This window comes from Poromitra crassiceps (genome assembly GCF_964638095.1).
Source record: "Poromitra crassiceps genome assembly, contig: HAP1_SCAFFOLD_1498, whole genome shotgun sequence".
NCBI lineage: Eukaryota > Metazoa > Chordata > Actinopteri > Beryciformes > Melamphaidae > Poromitra > Poromitra crassiceps.
In genome coordinates this window covers 6,324-29,968 of record NW_028150914.1, presented here as the reverse complement: position 1 = coordinate 29,968, position 23,645 = coordinate 6,324, and the positions used below count along the sequence as shown (strand labels likewise).

General features: G+C 45.3%; 1 protein-coding gene across 1 annotated transcript; it reads left to right on the top strand.

Moving 5' to 3' along the window:
- Nucleotides 1-6,069: 6,069 nt before the first annotated feature.
- Nucleotides 6,070-23,047, top strand: LOC310771920 (bromodomain adjacent to zinc finger domain protein 1A-like; the record flags this gene model as incomplete). The annotated part of the gene is made up of 8 exons (XM_083664420.1): nucleotides 6,070-6,202; nucleotides 8,007-8,104; nucleotides 9,255-9,478; nucleotides 12,391-12,608; nucleotides 14,779-14,897; nucleotides 15,099-15,241; nucleotides 20,829-20,971; nucleotides 22,976-23,047. Coding segments are annotated over 8 exons (1,150 nt in total), but the record flags the coding sequence as incomplete, so codon positions are not given.
- Nucleotides 23,048-23,645: the final 598 nt, after the last annotated feature.

Genomic DNA, 23,645 nt, shown 5'->3' with positions numbered 1-23,645 from the left:
CCATTATATCTCCCGTGCAAATGATATAGTGTAGTCAATCAATTTGAGTGAGATAGTGAAATGAGTGTGTGAATGCATCCTGGAGCCGGAAGTCATCTTGTGTGGCAGACTGACCCTGGACACTCAACAGGTGCAGCTAATTAACTGCTATGCCTAACGGGCTCCAAACAGGTCGCGGACCCCAACATATTTTTTGGGGGGTCCCGGCTCAAAAAGGTTGAGAACCACTGCGTTAAAGTACCGGATCAATGCAGTATCGATAAGAGTAGTAGTATCGTTAGTTAATTCCTTAACGATACCCATCCCTAACAATTACACAGCATCAATAAGTTTGTTCTACTACATTGTAGTGTTGTCACGCGATACCAATATTCTGCCCTGCAATACTATACCACCCAGTATCACGATACTGGGTGGTATCACAGCACGGTTGCCATACATGGCCATGACATCAAGCAGGTCACCTCCTACACATACCTACGGGTCCACTTTGATAGGGATCTTAACTGGCACACCCATCAGCATTGGAGCGCCACAGGGATGTCTCTCCAGCCCCTACTGGTATGACCTCTACACCCATGACTGTGTGGCAACCCAAACCTCAAACACCATCGTGAAGTTTGCGGACGACACAGCAGTGGTGGGGCTGATCTCCAACGGCGACGAGACGGCCTACAGGAAAGAACTGGCTGTCCTGGATGGCAATGGTGCCAGGACAACCACCTCTCCCTGAATGTGGCCAAGACCAAGGAGATCATCACAGACTACAGGAGGGGGGGGGGGTCCCACTGCCCGGTCACCATCTACGGCACAGGTGGAAAGAGTGGACAGCTTTAAATACCTGGGTGACCTAACATGGTCCAGCCACACCACCTCTGTTGCCAAAAAGGCCCAACAACGGCTGCACGGTCTCAGACGACTAAAGAAGTTCGGCCTGAGACCCACAATACTCAAAGAGTATCATGGTAGTTGGAAACCCTCATTAGTGTTTTGCTTGCACCTGTGTTTACCCTGCCTTTTCTTTCTTTTTTGTCATTTACTTTTTATTGTTATTATTATTTTCAATGACAAACAAAACAATACAGAACAAACCAGTACAAAAGAAACATTCATTCATTCGCACCCACATACAATTCTCATTTATAAGCGTGTACACACACCACCATGTTTCTTCTCAGCTATATAAAGTCAGGCCTTATATCCGACACATAGGCAAGCCACTTCGACCACTTATCTTCAAAGGAATCAGCTTGAGCTCTTAGTCTAAATGTTACTCTCTCCATTACATATATCGAGTGGATTAAATCTATCCATTCATTTACAGTTGGTACATCTCGTTTTAGCCATTTTCTAGTCACTGCCTTTTTGCTGGCCACTAACATCACTCTCAACATATATTCGTCTCACTTCGCACAATGCAACTCTTCTATATCTTCCAAGTACAGTATTTTAAAATCAAAATTAATTTCCATCATAAAAACCGCCTCCAGGACCTCGTGTACTTCCTTCCAAAATGGAGCCACAGAGGGACAACTCCAAAAGATGTGAAAGTGGTTTGCCATTGCATTTCCACATGACCTCCAACATACAGATTGGTGAGAGAAGTTAGCTTTTTGCGCTGGAGTAGAGAAGTATCTAGTCACATTTTTTCAACTGAATACCCTCCAGGATGGTGTACTTGTCATTTTCCATTGCTGACCACATATTCTGATCCATTCTTCTGGTGATATTGTGGAGTTTCCCTCTGCTTCCCATCTTTCCTTAATATTCATAATATGGTCACCTTTTAGATTTTGAAGAGCAGGCTGGAAGCTATACACTCTACCTTGGTTCAAGAGAGTACAATGTGCTGTAAGACCATTAGGAACCCAATTTCTAAAAGTTGAGTCATATCTACTGGGGATGAAATTCGAGTCATATGCAAACCACATATGCCGCCCTATCCTTCAAATGCTTTCTAATTATTTCTTTCCATGTTTTAAGAGAGCTAATTACCCAAGGGTTATTGGGATCCGATAGAAAATCAGTCGATGAAGGGTCCCCTATCAACGTGTTAACTGGAATTCTCGCGCTCATTGAGCCTTCAATCTCTTTCCACCTAGAATTATAGCTTGGAGTACACCAGCCCACTAGTGGCCGAATCTGAGCTGCTCTATAATAATCCCTCAAGCATGGAAGGCCTAAACCCCCATTCTCCTTTGCTAGTTGCATTGCTTTATATCTAATCCTCGGCTTCTTCCCAGCCCAGATAAATCGTCATATAATTTTATCTAAATCAATGAAGTATTGTTTGGTTTTTCCAATGGGAATCGATTGGAAAAAATATAAGAATCTTGGGAGGATTTACTCTGCCTTTTCGACACAAAATGGTCCCCGTGAGAAGGGTCTATTCATTGCTTGTTTGCTAACATGTACAGTACGGTAAGTCTAACAATCGCTTGTTTGCTTGCCTGTAATATATGTGATTTAGTAGTATCGTTGTAACTGCACGGCCTCGCCTGCCCTGCAGCTCACCCACTGCACGTCGCATACACAGCTCGGCCGCTACGCGGCCTCGCCTGCTATATGACATCATCACGGATGACATCACTTCAATGTCATCACATCAATTATATAGCCTCAGCCAGGAAGATGATGTCATCACATCATTAGGTAATTAGGGCAATCACCTAATTAAACAATCCGGCTCCGTCAGGTCACCCGCAGGGGTGCTCTTTACACCCCCAGAAAGTTTCAGCCCGTGGCCGGCCAGAATTCTGCTCGCATGCACACACATACGCACACAGACACTTCTCATTCTTATTATATAGATAGTTAGTTGCCCGTCAGCTGTCGTGTTTGCGGTGTCTTCAAATGCAACTTTTTGGCTTGGTCGGGTACTAGCTGCCGCTAGTCCTTTCTAGTTCTCCCGGTGTGTCTGGGGCTTAAGACATTTTGAGCTCACGGCCCTAGGGATGGGTATCGTTTGGATTTTATCGATACCGATACCGGTACTGCTTATTGATACCAATACTTATACTCTTACCGATAGTACGCCATAATTTGGTTCAAAATAAAGACATGCCATGAAAAGATGTCAAAAGATTCAACAGTTATTTTGTTATTACTTACTACAAGTCAAATTCCTGAGAAGGCCTATTTCACCACTGTGAATATTTATTAAGCCTAGGTCACCTTTGTAGTAGAAATAAGCAATTATTTTTGAAATTCGAGCCCTTTGACCAGAGGAAATGAAATAATGCATTGCACACGTCACTGAGTAGAAACTCGAAACCAAGATAAGTTGCCTGCATTAAATCTCTTTACGGAGGCCTTACCTGCTGAATGGATGGCTCTGGATGTAACTTTGCTGCAAGCTAACATAACAGGTAAAGTTAACACTGTCGCTGTTCGTTGTTCTGTATTCAAGATTCAAGATTTGTATTGTCACTCCGTAGTACAAGTACGCACGTGTGAAATTCTTATGCTGTGGGCTCCATTACAGACAAGGTGCAGTAGGTATTCAGAGTTTTCAAAGTCCACATAATATTCTGTCAGAAAATAGGTCAGGTTCAGCAAAGCACCCTGATGATATGATATGATATGATATGATATGATATTTTCATTTATATTGCGCCCCTCAGCCAACTTTTACATTGGTCCGGGGTGCAGCCCAAGGGAAAAAAAAGAAAGAAAAGAAATTAATAGACAGGACAATGGTGACAGGGAACCAGGCAGACGGACAGACAGAGAACATAAGTACACCTCAGACACACAACAAAACAGCAAAGTAACTCGGTGATCATCTAGAGCGAAAAGGTGGGTTTTGAGCAAGGCCTTAAAAGTCTGTAAGGTGTTGGCAGACTTGATGTTCAAAGGGAGCTTATTCCACAGTGTCGGTGCCATCACTGCCAAAGCCCGGTAACCCCTTGTCACCAGTTTGGCTCGCGGGACCCTCAGACACAGTTGGTCATTTGATCTGAGGGACCTGGAGCTGACGGATTTGACCAGGAGTTCCTCAATGTAGGCCGGGGCGAGACCGTTGAGGGCTTTGTAAACAAACATCAGCATCTTAAATATGACTCTCTTCCTCACTGGGAGCCAATGGAGAGAGACAAGAACTGGGGAGATGTGGTCCCTCATTCTGGTGCCTGAGGCCAGCCTGGCAGCAGCATTTTGGACGCGCTGGAGGGGGTAGATGGTTTTATCAGGAAGACCAGAGTAGAGGGAATTGCAATAGTCCAGTCGTGAGAAAATGAGCATGATGATGACTTTCTGAAGGTCGCTGGGGGAAAGGAAGGATTTGATTTTTGCAATGATGCGCAGTTGAAAGAAACAGGATTTTACCACTGATCTCACTTGATGGTCGAAGTTGAGATCTGAGTCAAATAAGACTCCAAGGTTTCTCACAGTGGGTTTCACCAAGGAGGAGAGGCTTCTCATGTTACTGGAGATCTGAGTGACTGAGGTGGTGCTGCCAAACAGAACGATCTCCCCCTTGCTCTCATTCAACTGCAGGTGGTTTTGTGACATCCAATCCTTGATGTTGCCCAGGCAGGTCTTCAGGCGGTCTAGCTGTGGAGTCAGCTATTGTGAGTGGGAGATAGATCTGTGTATCATCGGCGTAGCAGTGGAAGGAGATGGTGTGCCGTGTAATGATTTGACTGAGGGGGAGCATGTAGAGATTGAAGAGGATGGGTGCCATGATTGAACCCTGTGGGACCCCGCAGGTGAGGTTGGCTTGCTGGGAGGAGAAGTTGGCTAGACTCACCGAGTAGGTTCTATTGTTTAGGTAGGATCTGAACCAGGAGAGGGCGGTGTTGGTGATGCAACCCCCTGTTGGAGGTGGTCAGTGAGGATGGAGTGGTCCACTGTGTCAAATGCTGCACTCAGGTCGAGGAGGACCAGCACAGCACATTTCCCAGTGTCCACGGTGAGGAGAAGGTCATTGAGGACCTTCAGGAGGGCTGACTCAGTGCTGTGTCCTGCCCTAAACCCCGACTGGAATTTCTCCAGGATGTTGTTCCTCTTGAGGTAGGGCATCAGCTGACTGAGGACAGCCTTTTCCAGGATTTTTGATAGAAAAGGCAGTTTGGAAATGGGCCGGTAATTACTGAGGAGGGTGGGGTCTAAGCTGGGTTTCTTGAGGAGAGGTTGAACCACTGCGTGTTTGAGGCAGGATGGAACGGTACCAGTAGCCAGGGAGTTATTGACAATGCCAAGGATGTGAGGACCCACGGTGTCAAAAACCTCCTTGAGGAGGGGGGCAGGGATGGGGTCCAGGGGGGATGAAGCTGGCCTCAGTGAAGAGACGATCTCAGAGAGGGAAGAGAGAGTAATGGGCTCAAAACTGGCGAGGGTGAATGAGCATCCCTGAGTGGTGGGTAGGTCCTGTGTGGAATGTGGGATATTTCTTCTGATGGTCTCCACTTTTTCTGAGAAAAAGGACAGAAATTCCTCACACTTAGGGGGGGATGGATCCTGGAGTGGACAGCGGTGGGAGGGGGGTGAACAACAGAATGAATAGTCCGGAATAGAACTCTGGGATTTTGTGTGTTGTTGGCAATTAGAGTAGCAAAGTATTTGTCTCTCTCGTTTTTTACCACTCTCTGGTAAATGATGTTTGGTGTTTGTTGCAAAGAGAGGCAGAGTTTTCTGTCTGTCTCCCTCCCAATCATCACAGGGTAGTCGCTTGCTTTATCCTTGAGACTGTTGTGTGATTCAACATTGCGATGCCTCATCATGAAACTAGTTCCAAACTAGTTCTTCCAAATATACTACTGATCTTTTAAACCTGCCGCAAGCGTAGTGACAAGACATGAGTGTAAACACGCAACGTCAAACGCCTGGTGCCGCTTTGTCATCGTTAGGGAACCGTAAAAAAATTAATAATAATAAAATAAAATACCGATAGCAAACACAGAACGTCCAGAACCTTATCGATACTCCTGGTACTGACCAATCAGGAACCGGTACCAATTAAATACCGGTGCTCAGTACCCATCCCTACGGGCTGAACATAATGATGGTCATAACACGATATGTCTGTCTGAATGTTTATCACCTGTCTGCCTGCCTGCCTGTCTCTGTATGTTTCTCACCAGTCTGTCTGCCTCTTTGTCTCTCAGTGAGGATGGCCCTCTGTGCGGTGAGACTCCTGCAGACCAGCAGACTGAGGATGAGGAGGAGCTCAACTCTTCATCCAGTGGGAAGAAGATGAAAGGTGTGATCTTCATCTAATACCTTTTTTACATGAAAAGTCCCACTAGTACACGTTTTTTTTTTTACCCCAGCTAAGCACCATGGGGTAACAGCAGCAGCATCGCCTTTTAAACTTTTAGATTGCACTCTCAACCCATTAAGTTTCTCCATGGCTGTGCGCTCTCTGTTCCACCTCCCTTCTCCCTTCTCAAGACGGCTGCCCGGGGCTAGCGTCAGGCCAGCCAAAACAAAATAAAAACTTCTGGTTAAAACTTTCAAAATAATGTCATTTAAACAAGTAAATAGTAAGCGCTGCAGTGAAAGTCGTCTCATCCGTGAGACGCTTTTCTTTATTTTTTCTGTCTGCATATAACGTCAATGTAAAGTAATTAACTGCTAACACGTTCACTGCCAATGACGTGTTGATACGTCAAAAAAAATCCAACGGTTGACTGCCAATGACGTGTTGATACGTCAAAATAAAAAAATAAAAAAATTTGACGGTGGGACGTTGATCTAACCCTTTTACATCTCTTATATAAATATTGAAGCCACCGAACGTGTACAACCCATTCCACTGACCCACTAAGTGGCGACAGTGCTCTCCAGACTAGAAAAAGCCGAGCCAAAACTGCAGGGGAACACGCGATGAAACCATTCTCATACTGTAAAATGGATTGGCGAAAACGCTTTCGCTTTCGCGCTGATTGCTGGCGGTGGGGGATTGCAAATTTGCATAATAGATTATGGGTGCAACACACTTTGAAACACGCAGCATAAATAAGACCAGAATCGCAAAAGAAACCCCGTTTCTTGGGGTTTCTCAACCGAAACCCCAAGAAACGAGCGAGCCCATCCTCGCCCAGCGGCCGCCAGCAGACAGGAGCAGCAGCAGCAGCAGCAGCAGAAACGAGCTTGTGACACGCCCGCTGCAGCCAAGAAGAACACACACGGAGGGAGGAGTTTGAAGTAGAGGGGGGTTTCCTGCTGTTATGGAGGAAATTACTGTTCAAAACTATTGTTTAGATGTCTGACGTCTTACTGATGCCAAAAATGAATGGTTAAAGTGACTGTTCTATCGAATTTCACAAAAAGCTATTTATCTCAGCTTAAATTTTCAGACGCTGAAACCATGCTGTATTCAAGTGCTAATGCCTACATAACTACTAACTCTACAAACTAACTCTTTTAGACAGAGAAAGCACACATTCTATTAGTTCTTTTGAGATATTTTGTGTTCACAAAATCTTAGCAGAAAAGAATCCTCGGGTCTTGAAAGATGAGCCAGAATCCTCAAAAAAACCCTCTGGCAGAAGCTACCTACAGTAAAAAAAAAAATGGCTGGCAGTGAATGTGTTAAGAAAGTATAATTTCAGCCTGTGGGAATCCGCAACTTCCACAAAGGCCTTTAAAATTGTAGCCTACATGGGACATATCAAATTGATTGATACATTATTTATGTTAAACATTTAGTAACCCAAAATGCATGCGTCAGCATAAGTGCTGGTCGAATCCCCTACCCACAATGCTTGGTCACTGTGGTCAATGTCAAAAGTGGGGTTTTGATAGGTATCAAAACAGGGTAAGTGCAGCTATGCCCTATTGGCAGCAATCAAAACCCTACTTTCACTGTTACGGCTTTCCGATTTTATTCAATTAAAACTTATGGGTCATGATTTAAGTTGTCCTTCTGGCACTGAGAAGATCTCACTGAGACCATTCAATTGATAATATACTCATATTCATCCAAAATTGCTTTCTCTCTGGCTGCAAGCCCTTAGTATGAGAACATTATTAAACATATCTCTCTCTCTCTCTCTCTCTAGGTAAAGTGATCCAGAAGGAGAAGCAACAGTCGGTGACCTCTGACCCCTGCCCCCCCAGCAGCCTGAGTGCAGAGGAGCTGGAGGAGGAGCAGGAGAAGGTCAGTCTGTCTGGACAGGGAGGGGACTGTTATGGTACCAGCACCACTCAACTCTCCTTTAGCAGCACCACTTGGTTTTCCACTGCAGATAGTGTGCCCCCCCACAACTGGTCGTCATAGCGATGATGCATGAAACTGCAACGATGTAATCTTCAACACGACACACAGCTAAACTGGAAGGTATCACTCAGAGGAATGTCTGGACCGCATTTGTTTTGCGGGTTGCCGTTTAATAGTAGTACAAATTACAAGTACAGTAGTACAATTGCAGTAGAAAAAAGTAGGCAGTGTAAAAAATTGCAGCTGCCACAATAGCATGGCTATTTAAATACGGCAGGTTTGTGCAGGATGTCCCGTGTCGCACAATGATGATGCTTCTCTCTGACCTAATCTGGGAACCCAACCGTAAAAAAAATAAATCTCTAACAACCTCTGGGGGCAGGCTCGTTTGAAGCCATGAATAACCGGAAGTCAAGGGGCTCCGGTCGGCAGCGGAAGAAAATCCCTTTCCGCTCCCTGTAAGCTCTGCCATTGGCTCTGACTGACCGGCTCTGACCATTTATGGATTTCTTTTCCGCTCCTTGCGTGTTGCTCTAAATCCCTCCGTTGCTATCTATGAAACAACAACAACAATGCTAGCTCGTTGCTACCGGTTGCTACACACTGAAAAGGGTAAGTTTTACTACACACCGGTTGACTCTTAGTCACGTCCACTCCATTTTCATTGGGTAAAGTGCAGCATGCGAGCCTGCCCCCCTGTTATTGAGCTTTTCACTGAGCTTGCTGACAGATTTTCAATGGAAGTTGAAAGTCTGTCTCGAAAGATTACTCTGACCAATCAGCAGGCTGCAGTGTTTTCACCTCACATTTTGGTATCGCCTCAGCTTGCTTGGAACCTCAATGGAGGTGCTACCACAAATTATACCAGGTGATGTGGTATCTGGTACCTCCACTTGCCCAATGGAAAACCAAACGAGGAGAGTAGACTCGAGTTGAGCCAGTAACATGCAGTGGAAAAGCAAATTTAGACTGCGGTCACTAACAGAATCTGGATTGAACTGTTTAACACTCTTTCCCCCCCTTCTCTCTCTCTGTCCCCCTGCCCCCCCCCCCCCCCCCCCCTCCTCTCTCTGCCTCCCTCCCTCCACAGGTGCGCTCCCTGCAGGAGCGTATCCAGTGCGCAGCTGCCTGCACCTCTCTCCTCCCTCTGGGCAGAGACCGGCTGTACCGCCGCTACTGGCTTCTCCCCTCTGCCGGCGCACTATTCGTGGAGGAGGATGGCTTCGGCCTGACTGAAGACATGCTGAAGCCCCGCCCTGTCGGGGAGGAGGGGGTGGGGTCCGAGGAGGAGGGGGCGGAGCCTGACGCAGAGGGGTAGGTCATTTAAACTGGTTTTATGCTTACGCGAAATCGCCTGCACCGAGGGGTCGCCGCAGCTGGGCGTCCTATCGGTGCAGCTCGGCGGAGGGGGCCGTGCAGCTCCTCGAAAATGTGACTCTGCGGCGTCAACGTGGACGTGACCAGCACGAGAGCTGTGATTGGCCGTTCCCTTGGGCCGCGCACATATCCGCTGACGTAGTTGTTGTGAGGAATGAAGAAATGCCATTTCCTCATTTAACAGTGCTTGTCCCTCATCTAGCAAAGCCTTCTGCAGGCTCACCGGAATGAGTTTTGAAATGGAGTAAATAACATGTCCCCCCACCGACATGATTGCAAGTTCTTGGTAAACGACATGATAACGTCATATGGAAAACACGCAATAGGGGACATTCACACCAAAAGCGTTTTTGGAGCTGCCAGCACCTTTCTGCAATTAATTCTCTATGTAAGGACGTGCTAAACGTGCCCCTCTTTCAAGGAACGCACCTGGCGTTTAGCGCTGGTGCCATCTTTTGTTTTTGGAGGAGCGCTATGGGCGTTTTTAAGGTGAAAAAGTTGAACATTTGGAGGAAAAGCGTGCTGCTCGTCTTTTCCACTCCTACCTTTTCTCCTCCCAGAGGGATCCTCAACCTCCGCTGCTGCCAGAATTGGCAATAATCTGGCTTTCATGTTGACAGTCAACAACATCAGACAAAACTAGCTGGCTACCGTCCGTTTAGTCGTCGTCTTCTGATCTGTACTGCACGCGACTGCAGGGGAAAACAAAAGGAAGCACACAAAAAACGCTCCGTGCACTGTGTTTTGTGCACAATGGAAGCGCTCTCGACATGATTTCCATAGCGTTCTAACTGAAAAAAGCGATTTGGGTGTGAACGCCGCCATAGTGTACCACAAGCCACCTAGTGTTTTGGACATGTACTGCAGCCAACGCGCCGAGTTACGTTCGAGTATGCACAGTCTCACTGTCGCCACTAGTCGCCGGCAAGGCTCCAAGTCGAGGCTGCGCAGAACCCTGTCAGCGCCTTTAAGGGTCACATCTGGGAGTTGGTACTGCACCATTGACAAACAGTATTCATTATAAACTTAATTTGCATAGTAATTGTTTAAATCCAACATTGCAAAATTATTTAGCACTTCAAATCAAATCAAACATAAAGCTAATGAAATAAAAAATGTATATATGTAAAAAACTAGAAAGCCACTCGGAGAGTGCAGACCTCTGGCAAGGTTTGTGCTATTATTGCTTGTTCGTTAGTCGGATCCGCTCCATAATGGGAATGAGAATAGAAGGTAAAAACAATATTAATTGTAACAATAATAGGATAAAAAACAACAAATCAAAGCAACTGTGAAAATTTTGCAGAGAATCCATCAGTTAACACGTTCACTGCCGTGGATATCGATATCATTTTTTTTTGACGGTGGGACGTCGATCAACCCCTTTTACATCTCCTATTAAAATATGGGAGGTATTGAATGTGTATAATCTATTTTACCGACCCACTAAGTGGCGACAGTGCTCTCCAGACGAGAGAAAGCCAAGAAAAAACAGCCGCGTGAGGAAGCCAATCTCATGAAAATGGATTGGCGAAAACGCTTTCGCTTTCGCGCAGGGAGCTGGCGGTGGGGGATTGCAAATTTGCATAATAGATTATGGGTGCAACACACTTTGAAACACGCAGCATAAATAAGACCAGAATCGCAAAAGCTTCATCAAAGCTCTCAACCGAAACCCCAAGAAACGAGCGAGCCCATCCAGACTCGCCCGACGAGGGGCAGCCAGGCAGCACAGACAGCAACTCGCTTGTCACACACCCGCTGCAGCCACGGAGGGAAGAGGAGAACACACACGGAGGGAGGAGTTTGAAGGAGAGGGGGGTTTCCTGCTGTTATGGAGGAAATTACTGTTCAAAACTATTGTTTAGATGTCTGACGTCTTACTGATGCCAAAAATAAATGGTTAAAGTGACTGTTCTATCGAATTTCACAAAAAGCCATTTATCTCAGCTTAAATTTTCAGACGCTGAAACCATGCTGCTAATGCCTACATAACTACTAACTCTACAAACTAACTCTTTTAGACAGAGAAAGCACACATTCTATTAGTTATTTTGAGATATTTTGTGTTCACAAAATACTAGCAGAAAATAATCCTCGGCTCTTGAAAGATGAGCCAGAATCCTCAAAAAAAAACCTTGGCAGAAGCTACCTACGGTAAAAAAAAAAAAACTGGTGGCAGTGAATGTGTTAAAATATAAATAAATAAATATTATATATATATATATATATATATATATATATATTTATATATACCGTAAATTCCGCACTATAAGCCGCACCGGACTATAAGCCGCAGCAGCAAAATGGACTGTTTTTTACATATATAAGCCGCACCGGACTATAAGCCGTGTTTTAATGTTTTTTTTTGTTTTTTTTTTTTGTTTTTGTTTTTGTGTTTTAATGTTTAATTACCATATGTAAGGGTTCGTGCACAGAGGGGATTGTCGGGAAAGAGATGGCTGTTTGAGGAAGCTCCCATTTATTAACATTTCAACAAAACAACATAACACAACACCACCTGTGTTTTTTTTTACAGTGTCCGCGGTGTGGTGAAAAGAGGGCAAGAGAGGAAATTAAAACAGAAGTGGATTTATAGTTAGAAAGAGTGCTAAAGAAGAGAGAATTCATTTTTTTTTTTTTTTTTTTGGCTGAAAAAATCCATAGATAAGCCGCACCGTTATATAAGCCGCAGGGGCCAAAAAAGGCCAAAAAACGGGGGAAAAGCCGCGGCTTATAGTCCGGAATTTACGGTATATATATATTGGATACCGCGATGCATGAGCAACTAAGCCTGTGACGTCCACCCTAAAAAGGTCTATTAACGCAGTCTTCCTCTCCCCGCTCAGTGCCAGCTTTAGCCCCACCCCCAGCCCTGGTCCCATCCCCCCAGTGGAGCGGCCCAATCAGTGGTCTTTCTTCAGCTCGGGGGCAGAGCTGGAGCAGCTGCTGGAGGCGCTGAACTCCCGTGGACACCGAGAGAACGGCCTGAAGGAGACGCTGCTGCAGGAGAGAGAGCGCCTGCTGCTGCTGCTCGACGACTCTGCACGCAGCAGATTCCACACAGGTAAACAACATCACTACAGTTAAACAACACACAGGTAAACAATAACACAGATTCCACACAAGTAAACAATAATGCAGATACCACACAGACAATACCGATACTGGTACTAGGGCTGTCCCGACGCGTCGGCTTAGTCGACGTCATACGTAAATGCGTCTGCTTGCATAATGTGCGTCGATGCGTCGGAATTAAGTGAAGAAAAGATCATTAATACACTAGATAGCTCCGTTCCAATATAAGATTTAAAAATAAATGTTTTTAATGGCTTCTGTGTGCGTTAGACTTGTGTACAATGGCTTCTATTTCGGGGGAAATCCGACCGGAAATCATACTGTTGTTGTCAGCTAGCGGAAGCGGCTAGTGAAGTTGGCTCCGTCTATCACACGGTTTTGTTATTGATTTGTTATCGGGTGTCCTGTTGATGGGCAGCAGACCGTACCAAGTCAGTCCTGTTTTAACGCACTTTTTGATCACGCATATTAGGATTATCAACACGTGGAACGCGTTTGCTAGTCACTTACAGAGATGTAAACTAGTGACCTTTAGGTGACAGTCACCTTTTTCATCCTAAGATAGGATTTCTGAGTGGTGTTATGTCTGCCCTGGTATCTATCACCTTTTTCACTATCAATGACATTGCATCCCTGCACTTAATTAATGTAAGTTAAATAATTTCAATTACTTTAACATTTATTTGCCAGTGATTATCTTAACTCATTGAGTGCCAGCCACTTTTGGAGAACGGACGCTCCCAGTGCCAGAGTTTCAGAGCGTTTTCAGTGATTTCTCGAGGCCCACAGAATATTGTGTGATATTACTATGTAAACACTGAACACGCACAAAGAACGATGAGACTCTATTCTATCATCTGCAAAAAAAAGTTTAATGATCCCATTTTCCGTTCTTTAGTTATGAGCCGGAGAAGATAGCTTGATTCATCCAAAAACAGCAATTTTTTTCTAGAAGCTGAGATAATTGGCCTTTTGTGAAATTAAACATTTCAAGCACATCACTGACTCTGAAGCTAATCTTTTCTAATGTAGTCACACCTCAAAAATAATTTCCTTCAATAAAACAGTGAAGGCCAGGGAATTTTGTTTGGCAGAATAATATTTTTAGCTACAACCAGCAGCGCTGGCCCCTGCGTGCGCTGCTGGTTGCAGCTTCTTGCTGGTCTTGATTTGCTGCTGGTGGGCATCGGATATTCTGGCTTGCGTTTGTCAATCCTGTCCTGCTGCCTGGGTCTGTCTGGGTGTTGCGTGCTGCTCTGCGTGCCCCCCCCCCCCCCCCCCCCCCCGCCCCGCCCCGCCCCGCCTCGCCTCGCCTCAACTGCACACTCCTCCTCCTGTCTGTGGTGGCTCTCTGCTGAGTTTGCTGTGCGCACAGTGAAGGGTGAACATCCAGCTTTTTTACAGCGTTCCGCGTGTGTTTGTCACCGGCTCCTATGCTTCCAGTTGAGAATAATAAACAACTCCACGGTGTGGATGTGCGGATGTGCTGTTGCAACCGACACGGAGCGGCTCAATTGTGGGAGCAGATTGGCTGCTGCAGGCACAGCTGCAGTAACGTGCTTCAGCATATCGATGCATACGGATGCGATGCGATTTCCGTTTCCATAACGACTTCTTCTTTGTTTTTTCCTTGCCTTTCTGTTATGTGGAGAGCACTGTCGCCACCTAAGGGTTCTGTAAAATAGGTTATAGACCTCCAATAGCTACAATAGTTGTACCAGAGATGTATCAGGGATTGATCCACGTCCCACCGTCAAAAAACGCAATTGACGACAATCGTCGTCTTTGGCACTCTACGTCAGTATTTGAATTGACGACAGCTGTCGTCATTGGCATTCAATGAGTTAACTGCATATTACTCCAGTAATACTCCAACATTAATCTGTCAGCAATCCTTTTGAATTTGAGGTTCAGTATATATATTTAAAAAATCGTTAGATTAATCGACTAATTGAAGAAATAGTCGTTTGGGACAGCCCTAACCGGTAACACAAATTCCACACAGGTAAATAATAACGGATACCGCACAGGTAAACAATAACACTGCTACCACACAGGTAAACAATAATACAGGCACCAGTACCACACAGGTACCACAATGCACCTCTGCAGCTCCTCAGCCAATCAGGTGCCTTCTCTGTTCTCTCCACATGTTACAGAGTCGTCCAAATCCGTCCCAGAATGCCTTGCTGCTGAGACTCAGATGGAGACCCGGCTGAGGGACCTGCTGCTGGACATCGAGGACCGCATCCACCAGGGGACTCTGGGGACTCTCAAGGTACACACACACACACACACACACACACACAAACACCAACCACACATACGCACACACACCAACCACACATCCACACACCAAATGTACACACACACACTCACCGTGAAACCCGAGGACTGTCTACCAAGGAACAGGAGGCAGTTCACGTTGCACTAACCTGTCTGCCTGCCTGTCTGTTTCTCTGTCTGCCTGTCTGTCCAGGTGATGGAGAGACAGGTGTGGCGGTCGGCATTGGAAGCGCGGAACTACGAGCTGCTTTGTTCTGACGGACGAGAGAATGGAGGGATGAACGGACGATTGGAGAGCATGGAGCTAGACTCCGCCCATTTGAGAGCCAGAGACAGGTAGGAGAAACAGAATGCCTGGTAGAGAGAGGTGGGGAGAGACGTACAGGTAGGAGAGAGACTGGTACGGAGGGTCTGACCATGGTGTTCAGCAGGATCCTGCTGCAATTTAATTATACCGTAAATAAAACAATATCCATGTTGTAAAACACAAACAGGCAATGTATATTTTTAAGAACAAAGTAAATACTAATAACTATGTTTCCCACAGGATTTGGAGAGATTGTGGTGGGTAGACCTTGCTTGGACCCTGTTGGGGGGTTCGGGGGGCCATGCCCCCTGTAAGAAAAATGTGTACATTTTAAACTAAAATGCATGAATCTGGTTAACTTTGAGAACCAATTTAAGAGGCTAGATCAGGGGTGGGCAATTATTTTTCATTGGGGGGAACATGAGAAACCCAGATTGTTGCTGGGGGCCGAACAAATATTGTCATGCCGTAACCCAGGAACTTTGATGATAGAAAGGACCACAAAAAAATGTCCTCGCTACCAGAGGGCCAGATTTTGCTGAGGGTTGGGGGCCAAACGGCGCCGGGGCGGACAAATGTTGGGCATTTGAAGTCAGGTTTAGAGGAATAACTCATTTTAAATTAACAGTTGTGATGTCATTATTCAGTCTTAAACACCAATATTTGATCCTTTTCTCACTCACTCCTATGTCACCACTTGCTCTTCCTGCAGGGCTTGAAATTAACTTTTTTGACCACCTGCCAATATGGCTGCTAGAAGTTACCAGCCAATTAGAATTTCCACTAGCCAAAATGTTTTTCTAGAAATAAACCAGAATATGAGTGGGTTAATTTAAGCATAAGTATCAGTAAGTGGCCCGGGATTCTCAAAGCCTGTGTTGAGGGTCACACAAGAACAAAAATGCACTCTTGAAGCTAAATAAATCCAAAACCAACAAGTTAATTATTTACAGTTTTACTTACCGTAATTGTAGAACAGTCATTTCTTACACATGAGATTACTTTTAGCCTTTTAGTCATAAAGATTATTGAAAGATATTCCATATTCCAGACTGAAATGTTATAACAGAAGTGGAGTATTGGCCAGAATGACATGAACATTTGGACACACAGCGGGTATCTTGTATGTTGCGTTCAGGTCCACTGTAAAACATTTTTTTTTTTTTTTTTTTTTTTTAACTGTATAAAGTAACCGGTAGGCCAGAGGCCAGTAGGCGGAGAAATAGCCGGCTGCCGGGGCTTGGGGAACTCCCTGCTACTCCCATAAGCTTGTGTAAACCACATACCTTATTTCATGCATTTAACCAAAATCCCCATTCTAAAATACCATAGCCTTTCCCCCTAAGAACCAACGTGCCAGCGATTTCTAGTTAAAGCCCCCCTCCAGCCAGTTTTCAGCCTGTGTAAATCCTGGGTGTACAGTGGAAATGCAAAGCTGCGCGCGCCGCAATAAACTACATCACCAGTCATCATTTGTGCCAAAGATCGTCTATTGGTAAGAACTGAAGGCTTATACCTTGTTCCACTGCAACATCATGGCTGGAGCACTGTTGTCCAAAAAGGATAAGAGCCTCGCTCCTGCCTCCAATATACGATCTTTGTCTCCATTCCAGGCAGTAGACCGGAAACAGTATGGCTGCCTCTACAGTGTTTCCCATAGGATTTTGAGTATTTGTGGTGGGGGACCGCAGACCCCCTAGGGGGGCGCGGGGGCATGCCCCCCCCATGAGATTTTTTTAAACATTTTAAAGTAAAATGCATGAATTTGGTGTACTTTGAGAAAGCTTAACTCATTGAGTGCCAATGACGACTTTAGTCGTCAATTGCTTTAGTAACGTTGAGTGCCAAAGACGACTAAAGTCGTCAATAGACCCTTCTCACGGGGGCCATTTTGTGTCGAGAAGCCAGGGTAAACACAGGTGCAAGCAAAACACTAATGAGGGTTTCCAAATCCCAATCATGGAAGTTGGAAACCCTCATTAGTGTTTTGCTTGCACCTGTGTTTACCCTGGCTTCTCGACACAAAATGGCCCCCGTGAGAAGGGTCTATTGCGTTTTTATCCATCTCCTGTGAAAGTATGGTGGCTGTTGAATGTGTAAAAGCTATTTTAGGGACCCATTAGGTGGCGACAGTGCTCTCCAGATTAGAGAAAGGCCAGGAGAAAAGAGAGAAGAAGTCATGAGGAAACGGAAATCGCATCGATCGATATGCATGAAGCATAACGTTAGCTGTGCCTGTGAACAGCAGTCAATCTGCTGCCACAGCCCCTCCGTCTCCGCTGCAATAGCCCCTCCATATGATTTAGTTGGCGACACCAGCGTCTTTCTGAAAAGTTACATTATTCTCAGCTGGGAGCTGGCGACACGATGTGAAAAAGCGGGGGGATGCAGCGCACTTTTCAGTGCAGAGTCAGAGCAAAAGCAGAGCGAGAGCAAACGCAGCAGCCCAGAGACACTCCCGAGGAGGAGGAGGAGGGGGGTGGGGCACGCAGGGCAGCAGAAAGCCCAGAAAGCCCAGAATCGGACGCAGCTTCACAGCTCACAACTGAAACCCCAGAAACGAGCGAGCCCGATCCACACTGCCCCGACGAGCAGCCGCCATCCAGGCAGCAGACTCGCCTGACACAAGCAGCACTCAGAGCGAGCAGCAACATCATGACACACCCACGGAGGAGGAGTTTGCAGTAGAGGGGGGGTGGGGGTGCTGTTATATTGAAGGAAATTACTGTTCAGATGTTTCAGGTCAGAAAATATTAGTTTCAGAGTCAGTGATTTGCTTGAAATGCTATATTTCACAAAAGGCTCAATATCTCAGCTTCTAGATGGAAACGCCAATTTTTTCTGTTTTTGACCTATCTTCTCCGGCTGATAAGTAAAGAACGGAAAATGATATCAATAAACTTTTTTTTGCTGCTGATACAATAGAGTCTCATCGTTCTTTGTGCGTGTTCGGTGTTTACATAGTAATATCACACAATATTCTGTGGGCCTCGAGAAATCACTGAAAACGCTCTGAAACTCTGGCACTGTCCGTTCTCCAAAAGTGGCTGGCACTCAATGAGTTAAATTAAAAGGCTAGATCTAAGTAAGAACATGTCATCATTACTGTGCTGTGGGTTTACAATGACAAACTAAATTTCTCCCTATAGGTCAGGGATACTCAACTTGCTTTGCCACTTTCGTGAAATGATAGAAGGCGAGGGGCCAGTTAATAAACAAACAATATACATTTTTCTGTAGCGGATTGTAGGTTTTTGGGGTGTCAGCCGGAGTTTAGGCTGACAATGTTGTGCACACCTGATAGTTAGTTAGGTTAAGTTAGTTAGGTTAAGTACATACATAAGTGCCTGGGTAGCGAGCAGATGGCGGTATTTGACAATTTAGCAGCTAAATCATAGATTATTGAAAGATATTCCATATTCCAGACTGAAATGCTATAACAGAAGTATTGGCCAGAATGACATGAACATTTATTGGACACTTATTCAGCGGATATCTTGCATGTTGCGTTCAGGTGCACTGTAAAAAAAAAAAAAAAAAAATTTTTTTTTTTTGGTCAACATAATTTTGTGGCGGTCCAAATATTATTGTGGCGGCCCGCCACAAGTTCCTTTATGTATGGGAAACACTGCTCTATCTCTGCAAAATGTTGGTCTAAAAGCCACAATATTGTTATAAATATCAGCAGCCAGCCAACAGATATCAAAGCTGGTGTCTTATATGGAAAAGATATGGAAAGAGCGTAACTCGAACTCGTTAAAAGTGACTATCGCGGCCATTTTGAGCCTGGTGAACACTTACTTAGCAAACACGCTAACACCAAGCTAACGGCAGATGGTATTTACTGTAGTACTAAATATTGTATTTGTCTATGACACGTCACTTGTTAGTCTGATGTCAGCACCCATTTTTAGCGTGAGACAATTTTTATGACTTTGAGCCCAAAATAAGGTTATTTGTCAACAAAATACACTGGTGAACACTGACTAATTAGGAGAACAGAGAAAAACACAGTTACACATGAAATATCTTAAAAATGACAAAACTGACTGGAGGGGGGCTTTAAGCCTACAAAAATATGTCATCCCTGTGGCACTCTATACAGTCCACTATAAAATACCCAAAATGCACTGCGATTTCTAGTGAACGGCTACATTTTGTACCACAATGCAATGCGGTTATGTTTAACACATTGACTGCCAGCCGTTTTTTTCTTGCTGTAGGTAGCTTCTGCCAAGCCGTTTTTTTGAGGATTGTGGCTCATTTTACAAGAGCCGAGGATTATTTTCTGCTTGGAGTTTGTGAACATACAATATCTCAAAAGTACTAATAGAATGTGTACTTTCTCTGTCTAAAAGAGTTAGTTTGTAGAGTTAGTAGTTATGTAAGCATTAGCAGTTGAATACAGCATGGTTTTAGCGTGAGAAAAAATATTCAGAGATAAACGGCTTTTTGTGAAATTCGATAGAACTGTCACTTTAACCATTCATTTTTGGCATCAGTAAGACCTAAACAATAGTTTGAACAGTAATTTCCTCCATAACAGCAGTAAACTTCCCTCTGCTCAACTCCTCCCTCCTGTGGGCGTTCTTTTTTGCTGCAGCGCCATGTCACAAGCACTTTCCTACCTTTGCAAATGCACTTTCTCATACTCTCGACCTCTCAAATAAATTTCTGAATAGAAATTAAATTACTCTAAATTATAGCGAAAAAGAAACAAAAAAGAATGGGTTGAAAATCCCATTCTAAAAGCCTTTTAGAATGGGATTTGTTTCCAATTTGGTGTCGGACTAGGGGGCAGTCCCCGCTTGTCACCATTGCTTTGCTGCTGCTGTGCGGGTGTGTGCCTGTCTGTGCGGCTGCTCTTTGAGGAAGTCTGGTTGGACTCGCTCGCGTCTTGGAGTTTTGGTTGAGGGCTTTGATGAAGCTTTTGCGATTCTGGTCATATTATGCTGCGTGTTTCAAAGTGTGTCCCACCCACAATCCACTATGCAAATCTGCAATCCCGCACCGCCAGCAATCAGCGCGAAAATGAAAGCGCCTTCGCCAATCCACCTTCATGAGAATGGCTTCAGTCACACTGCTTTTTGCTTGCCTTCCTCCTTCCTTGTCGCCACTTAGTGGGTCGGTGGAATGGGTTGTACACGTTGTACACGTCCAATACCTATATAAGAGATGTAAAAGGCTTAGATGCACAACCTACCGTCAAAAAAAAAAAAACGATTTTTTTGACGAGTACACTCGTCGCTGGCAGTTAACAGCTGGATTGTGTTTGACGAGTACACTCGTCGCTGGCAATCAAGGTGTTAACAAAGGAGAAGAAGAGTGAGGTAGTGTCCGAAACGGGTTTGAGCGTTCCCCATATAGTTCACTATATGATAAACACTACAGTTCACTATATGATAAACACTACAGGGGGAATACTGAGTGAGTGAATGAGTGAACTATTCCAAACACGGCTCCTGTGTCTCCGTCAGTCTCTCTCTCTCTCCCTCCCTCTCTCTGTCAGTCCCCATCTCTCTCTCTCTCCCTCAGTCAGTCTGTGTCTCTCCTTCTCTCTGTCAGTCCCTGTGTCTCTCACTCTCAGTCAGTCCCTGTGTGTCTCTCTCTCTCCAGGCTTGCTGATATAAAGGCAGACAGTGTGTGTGTGAGTGGCAGTGGGACGCCCCAGGCGGTGAGCAACACGGTACGCAGCCTGGCCCACGCCCTGGTCCACATCGAGCAAGGCATCGAGAGGAGGTTCCTCAAGACTCCTCTGGGTCGGTCTGCCTGTCTGTCTGTCTGCCTGTCTGTCCACTCTGTATGCCTCTGTCTGTCCACTCTGTCGGTGTCTCTGTCCACTCTGTCTGTCTCTAGCCGCTTTCAGGCATGCCTTGGAACTCTGGAGTTATCTAGAGGGTACCCGGGTGGCGGTTTATGTATGAACACATTTTGGTGAGCTATGCGCGCTCCCGCGACCCTCCTACAATCCGGCTCTGAGACAAGGCTCCTACCTAGTCACATGGGTGGATTGTTCCCTCTCCCCTCCAGAGCTCCGTGAAGTAGCCAGCTCAGTGAGTGGGATGAGGTGGGGGAGAGAGACAGAAAGCCAGCGTGACAGATTATTATTATTATATAAATAGTCGATGTGAATGAGCGAGCGAAAAAAAACATGCAGTTTCAGTTTTTCCAAATGAAGCTCGAACCTGCTCCGTGTATGTCAGCTTTGATCTTATTTTATTTCTGCATAGCTTCGCACAGCACACACATTTAAAATAGAGCATTTTGGACACGAGGGTCGTCCTGCTTCCCAGTATTGGACATCGCTAGGTAGGGTATCTGGATCTGGTTGCGTTCATGCCTTTTACACAGCGTTTGTGAAGATTCACATGCAGAACCGCAAATTCCAAGTAGCGTCAAGTCAGGCAGTATAAAACGGAAACTTCCGGGTACAACCGCAATAATATAAAAATCGTAATAATGGCAATTAAATAAAGTAAATGCACGTGTAATGTTTTTGTGTGCGTGTGATCCGAAAGATACAGAACAGAGATAAACTGGAAGAATATCTGCTCCCTTCGAAAAGTCAATTTTAACCCGTAGTGAATCGACCGTTCTGATTTTTTGTTACTAAGTAATACAACATTGATTTTATTTTGAAGGTAAAAACGTCTAGCTTCCTGTATTCTGTATAATTCTAGTAGGCTTGATGCATTTTAGGACTGAACATAGAGACAGTCGGCATGTGTGGGGAACGCCCACAAAATGTTATACGGCTGGTGGGCGAGTGGGGTAAAACCCCCCATATATCTCAATGGACTGACTCACCAAAGGTCGGTGCTGCGGCTCTAAACTACAGGTTTGGGGAACCGAGCAGAACACAAGACGTCTGTTCAGATGTGCGTTTACTATGGTGGTCAAATCGCCGATTGTGTCTGCCTGGGCTGGGCTAGCAGCTAAATTCTAACTTTGCTGAATGGATAGAATGGGGGATTTACCCCACCCTGACCACGCCCCCAGCCAGGCTGAGCCAGCTAACCCAGCGTCTATGACGAGACATCGCCTCAACCTATAGCAAAGACGTGTTTTCTTTGTAGCGCTTGAGACTCGAGGAAATCGATGCATCTGGTCGTGAGTTCTAGGGTTGTTTAATTAATTAACGTTATGTGCAAACGATTATATGCCGTGAACGTTAGGCAGTTATCGCCCATTATGTATTTTTAGCAACTTGTTTTCAGACTCTGCATGTCATGATAGTTTGTTGAATGTCAATGCGATTCACTTGAAGCTATGCTCAGACAGTGAAGTGCAGCTGTGTGGTCAGTTTTCACAACTCCCTATTGTGTGGTCATGCCCAAATTCCCCCCACCCCCGCCCCCTCTCTACTTTACACCCGGAAGTGCAACACATGTATGAAAGCAACATGCCTCATGTCTGAAAGGGTACACTTCACGTATCGCCGTATAGGTCAGGGTTGCTTGCCCTGAGCCTGACCCGGAGTTCATGCCTGAAAGTGGCTTCTCTGTCCACTCTGTCCGTTTGTCTGTCCACTCTGCCTCGTGTGTACCCATAGAACCCATTCTCATTCAGATATCTTGAAGTGAGAGGTCAAGAGACCCCTTTGAAATTTAGCCTCACTTTGGAACGTTATTATTTAGCCCCCTTCCTGACAAGGCAAGCTAGCATGACATGGGGTTTGGGACCCCAGACTGCAGCACTGTGGGCTCTTGCTGTGGTTTCTGCTTTGTAGCTGTCAATCAACTAACTCCTCCTCCCTCCTCCAGGTGATGAAGACTCAAAGAAAGACCAGAAGACCAAGAAGAACAAGAAGAAAGATGACGACCAGGCCAGCGAGGGTGAGTGAGAGTTTGTGTCTGTGTTGTCTGCCTGGGTGCGCTTGTTTAATGTCCCTGGTTCATGTGACAGGTGACACTGGTCAGTGACAGTGTGGAGTCTACTGCTGTGCAGCTGTAATAAACCAAACTAGAGATGTCAACCAAATGAATAACCGTTTAACCGATAACCGACCATTTAAACATTAACCGATTAGTACTATCAGATAATCAGTAAAAAAAAACGTGTTTACTTTAGCCCAAGTAGGGGCGGCTGTGGCTCAGGAGGTAGAGCAGGTCGTCCACTAATCAGAAGGTTGTTGGTTCCAACAGTCTGCATTTCAAAGTGTTCTTGGGTAAGACACTGAACCCCAAATTGCTCCCGATGGCTGTGCCAGCACCCTGCGTGGCAGCTTGCCGCCGTCGGTGTGTGAATGGGTGAATGTAGGCACATTATAAAGCGCTTTGGATAAAAGTGCTATATACAGTAAATGCAGTCCAAGTAATCTATCTATCTTCTATATACCGTAAATTCCGGACTATAAGACGCACCGGTCTATAAGCCGCGGGACCAAAATTGACTATTTTTTTCTTCTATAAGCCGCACCGGTCTATAAGCCGC